The 7787-nt window shown below is 37.9% G+C and overlaps 1 protein-coding gene across 1 annotated transcript in view; it reads left to right on the plus strand.

Annotated features, from left to right (window-relative positions):
- The window catches only part of LOC139740764 (mucosa-associated lymphoid tissue lymphoma translocation protein 1-like), a 36313-nt gene extending 34316 nt beyond the window's left edge, over positions 1-1997 (plus strand). Inside the window, exon 16 of the mRNA XM_071651339.1 lies at positions 1308-1997. Within this exon, the coding sequence (XP_071507440.1) occupies positions 1308-1505 (198 nt within the window). The 3' untranslated portion in view covers positions 1506-1997. The remainder of the gene's footprint in view (positions 1-1307) is intronic.
- Positions 1998-7787: the final 5790 nt, after the last annotated feature.

Raw genomic sequence — 7787 nt, forward strand, 5'->3', positions numbered from 1 at the left:
TGACAATAAGATTTCTCTATCATATCATCGCTGGAGTGACAAGACGGTGTATCTCAAATTTTGGTGAAAATAACTTTTTTGGATTAATGGTCAGTTAATCAGTTACCATGTAAAGTGATGTCCTGTCCAGAGCCAAGATGTCTTACCCCAAAAATGAAGCATGTCAAAGGAAAGGCTATACCATTTGATACAGTTCTTTGGCTGCCATGTGGTTTTTTGTTTTTTTTTTGCTCTCCTGAACACTTGACATTTTGTAGATACGAGGTCTTGTCGCTCCAGCGACAATATAATGTTTAAGCATATCCAGTAGTGTGACGTTTTTGTTTCATTTATGCTCACCAATGAAGCATAATGTTTGTATATTATTTGTTGTTGTTGTTGTTGTTGTTGTTGTTGTTGTTGTTGTTAAGGGGGCATTCAATATGTACCAATGTGAGAGTACCAATGGAATGTGTTTATTTCTAGTAGGTGAGATTGACGCAAGTGTTGATGAGAGATGTGATTAGGGGAAAGCAAGGGTATCGGTATAAAAGATGCAGTAGGAGTACTAGCTGTATTTGGAAGAGGGGAAGTGGTAGAGGTAGTAGTCGTGTTTAGAGAAGAAAAATGGTAGGAGTGCTGGTCAGTGGCGGATCCAGAGGGGGGCGCAACCGGCGCACAACCCCCCCCCCCCCTCCTTTACTTTTCATTAAAAAACAAAAGAAATAAAAAGAAAAAAATGAAATGAAATCCGGAAGTGGCACAAGAAATATTAGTTGCCCCCACCCCTTTACAGAATTCCTGGATCCGCCCCTGCTGGTGGTACAGGTAGAGGAAAAGTAGTTCACGTGCTGGTGGTATTCATAGAGGAAAAGTGGTAGAAGTGCTCTGTAGAATAAAAGTGGTAGGAGTGCTAATGATATCTGTTGAGGGAAAGTTGTCGGAAGGATAGTGGCTTTGGTAGATCAAAAGTGGTTGGAGAGCTGGTGACATTGTAGAGGTACATAATGAAATGGAAATATTCCGTTTCCTGTGAATTAAGCTTCCATGAGGTCATAAAATTCCCTGACAAACTATATAAAACAAGCAAATTAACAATTGATACATTATTCATCACATTATAAAGCACTATTTTAAAGTTTAAACATCATATTTGTGACCTCAAATGGTTAGGTACCAGTACTTATGTTATATGCAGAGACTTTAAAAAGGGCATTCACTGGAGCTCCTATTATTCTCATGTGAATTGTGAGAGTGGAATTTCTCCAGTAAATTCTGATCCATCACATGCTCTTTATTTTTCCCTTCTTCATCTTTACTTCTCACAGCGTGACCTGACCTTCAGGCTCATCCTCACTTCCACCAACCTCCAAGGTCAGAAGTACACCGAGGAGCACTCCATCACTATCGATAAACCACTCATCTCCGAAGTCTGGCTGTTGGACACCGAAGGATATCCAGACTCCACGTCATATTCAGAATCCTCTTCATATCCAGAGTCCACTTCAAACTCCCTCCTTTCTTGAGTCCCCATCGCCCAAACATTCGCCTCTATTCCCCTTTAAATACTATAAACCCCCAACACCATCATGGAACCGCCAGTAACCCAATCTCCCAAAGTCGTCCCCCATGCTGTGGCTCTCATCAATCAATTCTTGTCCCTAACCTCCCTATCTCAACACTTCATTCTCAGGAGAAATGATGGTCATTAAATAGTATGAGTAAGGTGGAAAAAAAATTGTCTACTCGTGTTCTGGGCATTTGCCCTTTGCAGTTGTTAACAGTAAAAGACAAGTCCCGAGTGTACTCTGGCAGGTGCCTATGGGAAATGCACATAAAAACGAAATCAGCTTGTCCTCGTTAGGTCAATAGGTAATGTCACCCAGATCAGAGTACAGATATCAAGCATGAAAGTAATGACAGGAAAAGATAATAGTTCCCATAGCAGTGCCATTTTATAAGTAGGCCAAAATTCATGGTGTAGATCTGATATTGACCCGTTTAGGACAAGTCCGGAGTAAACCCGAGTATACTCGTGTCTATGGAAAATGTGTGCTGTAGGAAAATCAGCCTGTCCTCTAAGGGTGAACGTCTCAATCATATCTTTCTTTTTTTGTGTGTACAAAATTGGCAGTAAGAACATGAAAGTATTAGGTGTGACCAGGTATGACACAGAGGCCAAAAGATGAGAAAGAGGTTCTGTCTCAGTTTGTTGTTGGTTACCATTATAGTTCTCATGAGGGAGCACTGTGGCAGGGTGGATACGACTCTTGACTTTCATTTAGATATCATGAGTGTGAATCCCGTCAAGTGCCTACCTTCTTGGACAAGATGTTTTTACTCACCATGTCCCTCACTAGGTGTATGGGTGGGTACGTACATGTAGCAATGCTAGCGTAATGGCAGGCTACCCCAGACAAGGAAGACTGTATTATTTTTTCTGATTGTTAGTGTGTTTTAAAAAAACTTGATGCATACAGTAAACGGCAGTCATATTGTAAGTTCATTCTTGTTGAAAATGGCTGTAGATTTAGCATCTGAAGGAACTCTGCCTTCCGTTTACGTGTGTATATGTAATGGGATTTGTAATGAAGGGGCATGGGTGAAATTTAATTACACCATTTAAAGATATATGGTTGGGACTACTAATCATTGACCCCCCTTTTTATTAATAACAGTCAAACCTGTCTATACACACGTAGCTACCACCATCTCTAGCGACCACCTGCTGTATGCGACCACTAAACACAATTCCCCCCCCCCCCCCAAGAGAAAAGTCATGTTAACTACCCTGTCTTTAGCGGCCACCTGTCTACAACAGCCAATTTTTGGTCTCCCTTGGCCACTATAGACAGGTTTGACTGTACATCTGATCTCAGAAAATACTTTTTGTTTTACTGTAATTTTGTCTCACCTGGAAGCAGATGCACATCTCGGGCTCTGATTGTTAGCTTGTATCATACGCAGGGGAATCTTGGCAAAACACAGCTTGAACCGCAAGTGACGTTTTTCACTTTTCACCTGTGCGAGCTCATTATCTAAACCAGCAGCTTGCCCTCTATTGATTAAGCATGTATAGTGAATGGCAGAAATGTACCAACATTGATGTATAGGAATTAATGAAGATTTTTTTTTTTTTTGGGGGGGGGGGGGAGGGGGATTCGATTTGGTTAATATCTTACCCATTTCTTCCTCATTTCTCTTGCTTTTTGGCTTGTTCAAATATTTGTGGCATATTCCACTCAGTCTCAAAGCGTATGTCTTTATTTCATACATTGTTGTATGCATGACAGCCATTGCACAAAGGTGGTGGGTTTAAAAATGGTGATAAGTGAGTAGTAGACTTACCATACATTCATTATACAGGTGTTTTATCTTGAAATTGTCCCAATTAAGCTCCTCGAATGAATGGAGTTCATGATTCTGGACTCTGGTCTCTGGAACTGAGTAAATTATGTATTGGCAATCTTGGGGAAAGTTATTCGAATGTACAACATTTTTCCACTTTACTGTAAAAGTGGATATTTTGGCGTGACTAATTTTTCGCGCTTGGCCTGGTAAGAAGAGATTCAAGTATCTTTAATTCCGCGGAATCAAGACAGTAAGTATGGGAACATACAAGTGTATGGCAAGCAAAAATATTTGCGTGCTTCTGTTTTCGCGCTAGTTTCTGGTTGCGCGAAAGCGAAATGCACGAAAATTCCACTTTTACAGTAATTTCTTTTCTGCTGACTTTTAAAGGAACAAAATCTCTCTACCTCTAAATTTGAAATTATGTTGGTTTGGAAAAAGCACACTAGCTGGCTAGAATAGCATATCCTGTGGCTTTACTTGTATCACTGCTGGTCTTGTATCTTTGAAAAAAACAACAACACTTGATTGATATTAAAGCAAATAATGCATATCCTGTGATACTTGTGATGGGCTTAGACTTATTCTACTGAAGTGTGTATCATAATATACAATGTATAGGGAGCCTCTCCTGTAGTACTGAAAAGGGTACAGGTTGTACATTGTATGTGATTCAAATTTTGTTTCTGTACTCCTAGTGCCATTACAAAAGCAAACATTTCTGAAACAAATTTTGCATTGCTTTAAATTTGGTATGAACAGTCTTCGTGGATCCTGACTAGTACAGTGTTTTTTTGTGGTATTGTGTTATTTTCATCTGGTTTTGACATCCACAAGGGACCTTCAGAAGGGCAAATGTGCAGAGTGTTTTTCTTGGTAAGAATTTGTGTTGAACTCAAAACATACATGTCAAAAAGGACCCAGGTGGGAATATCTTTTGTCTAAGAGATGCGTGGGGATGGAGTCTCTGACACACATATTCACACACATACACACATATGCAACACAAATCACAATCATACAAGTGACATAGGCCTACACATGACATTCAAGGCCCATACATTGCAAACAACAATATTTGCACCAGTTCAGCAAAGATGAAATGCATCGAAACTGTTAGTGTATTTAAAAAAATTTTTAAAAAAATAGCCTTGCGTAATTCTGAGATCTCTATTAGACCGCAACACCCCCGGAGACTTGAAGTCTGCTCTACTGCCATCACTAGCATTTTAATTTGGAAATGATGAAAACTGTGGCACTTGATATGTACACTGCTTTTTAAATATGTAAGCAATTTTAGGCATCCAAAGTAATTTTATGATGCACATTGTTCATATACACGTATGAGTGCAAGTGTAAATGTAATGATTACATACACCTGTAGTTAAAATACTAACACATTAAGTCCACTCATCTGCAGGGAAAGGCGAGGTTGTGTATGTGCATGTTGTGGGTCTCCCGCAGTAAAATGCAGGACATTGTACAAGACTCTGGTTAACGTTTTCCAAATCCTGCACTATCCCATTTTAATTTCCATTACTTCAGCATTATGCTAGTAGAAAATACCATGTTCAAAGCTTAGCTGTATTGTTTGATAGTACATGTATACATACTGTCTAATTCCTTCAACATATCAGCTATTTAAGTTTTATCAGTGAATTGTCATGCCAAAGGTCTGCCACTTTTTTCAATCTGGTGTTCTGTGGACAATTCTAATTGACTAATGTATACATGAAACAATAGAAGTTAGAAATTGCTTTATACTTTCATTCAGATTTCAGATCAAATTGTGTTGCCAGTGTGTCACTAAAATTTTGAATCATGGGAGCACTCAAAATTACTTTTATGGTTTCGTATCAAGTCTTGTAAATACAAACAGAATGTATAATCATTTTCTATTCGCTTTAATGATTGATCTCTAATCGTTCTAATAAAATGTCAATTCATAAAAAGAATATTTATGTGTATATAGTATATATTTGTGCATCTTGCGATATATCTACATTTGTATATTTTACCTTCATGTCACTCAATGAAACATAAGGCAATCTCACAGAACTGTTCAGAATTTTTTTTTTCTTTTAAACAAGGAATGTAAACCCACTCTTTAACCCTAAAAAGGCCGGGGGGGTTGAATCAACCCCCCCTCAACATTTTTCGCGACTACTCCGCCGCGCGAAATTTTTCGACCGCGCCGCTCGCTGACTTTTTACTTTCAAGTCTCGCGCATCTTTTGACACCATTTTCGCGAAAATTGTGCATACCGTTATGATGCTGCACAACGTTTTATACATGCCTGTCAGACCGAAAATGGCTCAAAAACGTGATTTTGTGTATAAAGTCTATGCAAATAGAGTTTTCTCTTCTTATTCATAAAGATATGATTATTTTCACTTTCATAGCCTGAAACTAATTAATTTTAGCATAATTATGCTTGAAATAGGTTCTGTCATAAATTTTGCGAAAAAAAATGATAAAACAAAAGGTCGAAAAAACATGGAAATACATAAGAAATTGATTTTGATACCAATTTTTTTTTCAGTACATTGTTAGGAATGCTACAACGAATGTTTTTACCAAAAATTAGGATTCTAAAAGCTGTAATTTCTGATTTAGAGCAAAATGTATGATTTTATGCATATATTAGCATAATTAATTATTATGAAGAAAATTTCCATTTATTTTGGTATAGCTTGGTAGATTACGCCACAGGTAATGCACGTGCCAAATTTCATGGCGATTGCGAGATCGACGGCCGAAATCTGGGGGGGGGGGTTGATTCAACCCCTCCCTGGCCACAGAACACCCGAAAAAGCCCGGCCTGGTTAGGGTTAAGGGACAATCCTGCAGGAGCTTATTTTATATCACTGAAACAGATTTTGTTTTGAGATTTTTATTAAAAAAAATTGCGTAACATAATTTTAAACATATTCAGGTATGGTTGACTGTAGCAAGGTCGGCTGTACATCATGCACATTCATTGTTTGTATATTGAACAATACATTGTACTCTAAAACAACATTGTATGTTTTGCCTGTGATGTATTGTAGTTTTTGTATGTTTTCCATGGTATGTGTTGTCTGTTCGTCATCTCTTCTTTTCATTATTTCTTCCATTTCTCTGTGTAATCATTCCAACTGTCAAACAGCTCAAATGTAGTGTCCATGTGACTGTATTACATGTTACTGATCAATGAAGTCACATAATTGTGTGTATGGATGAATGCATCTTTGTCAACCTGTTATTAAATTGGCAACATCCCATCTGTGAATTTCACTGCATATCTTATGGGAGCAAGATTAATTGTATCTGATATACAAGCCATAGTAAATCTATCTGAAGAAAGACATTTGAAAATAAGCACCTGCCAATATGAGAGGAAGAGGAACTTTATTCTTTTACCAATGTGTTGTCAATTTAAGAATATGCTACAGTGCACTCACGTTATAACGAAATGCTTGGGACCGGCAGTTTTCTTTTGTTATAACAAAATTTTGTTATAACCGAACAAATATAATATATAACGAAAACAAGGAACCACGTATATATCTCATATTATGTTTGCTGAATTGAATACTCATCATACGCTGGAAAGCTACGTTGTATGTGAAATGTGATGGGATAACTGTATAATAAACACAAGTTCCCCTCAGAAACTGTGCGTGACACAAAGAGCAAACACACAGTGGTGTGAAGTGTTCACCCATGCAGAGACGCTATAAATGCTTGTTCCGCTACGTATTTTCGAAAGCAATTCGCATTTCGTTATAACGGAGCACATTTCTTTTGTTTTTCTTTGTCTGTGGCGCTCGGAAAAGACTTCGTTATAACGGAAATTTCGCTGTAACCGTGTTCGTTATAAGCGAATTTTGTACTATAGACTTTAATGGTGATAATTTTGGGACCAGAAGATTTACTTTGTTATAACGAAATTTCGTTATAACCGTGTTTGTTGTAACGGGAGTGCACTGTATAAAGTAACAAGGCTTTTGAAAATCCTGCTACTAAAGTAATTACCTCTGCCACAGAGATTCTGTTTTTGTCGGCGTTGGTTTGTTCAACTGTTTGCAAAATAGCTCAAATAAGTTGTGACTGGATTAGAATGAAGCTTAAATGAAAAGTCGATGATGACACAATTATAAAGGAACAGATGATTAAATTTTGTTATGATCCGGGATTTTTTTTTTTTTTTTTAGTATTTTGTTTATCTTTTGGCAGATATGGTAAATGAACTTGGGAGTTCAAGCTGTGCGTATTTGAAGTTTGCATACTCTCACTGAAGCGTGTGCTCCGCTCAGTGCGCCATGCAGCAGGAGCTGATGATGTAAACACAACGCTTCTTTAACAATAGCTGCATTCACACGTACAAAGTAGCAGGATAACAATCGCGATCTATATCTCGAGATTTGAATACCGCTAATTCGTATACGTGTGAATCCTACTATTGGGAAACTGGG

Source organism: Diadema antillarum, unplaced genomic scaffold (genome assembly GCF_040938485.1).
Source record: "Diadema antillarum isolate AM-2024a unplaced genomic scaffold, OU_Dant_1.0 seq00000878_RagTag, whole genome shotgun sequence".
Classification (NCBI taxonomy): domain Eukaryota; kingdom Metazoa; phylum Echinodermata; class Echinoidea; order Diadematoida; family Diadematidae; genus Diadema; species Diadema antillarum.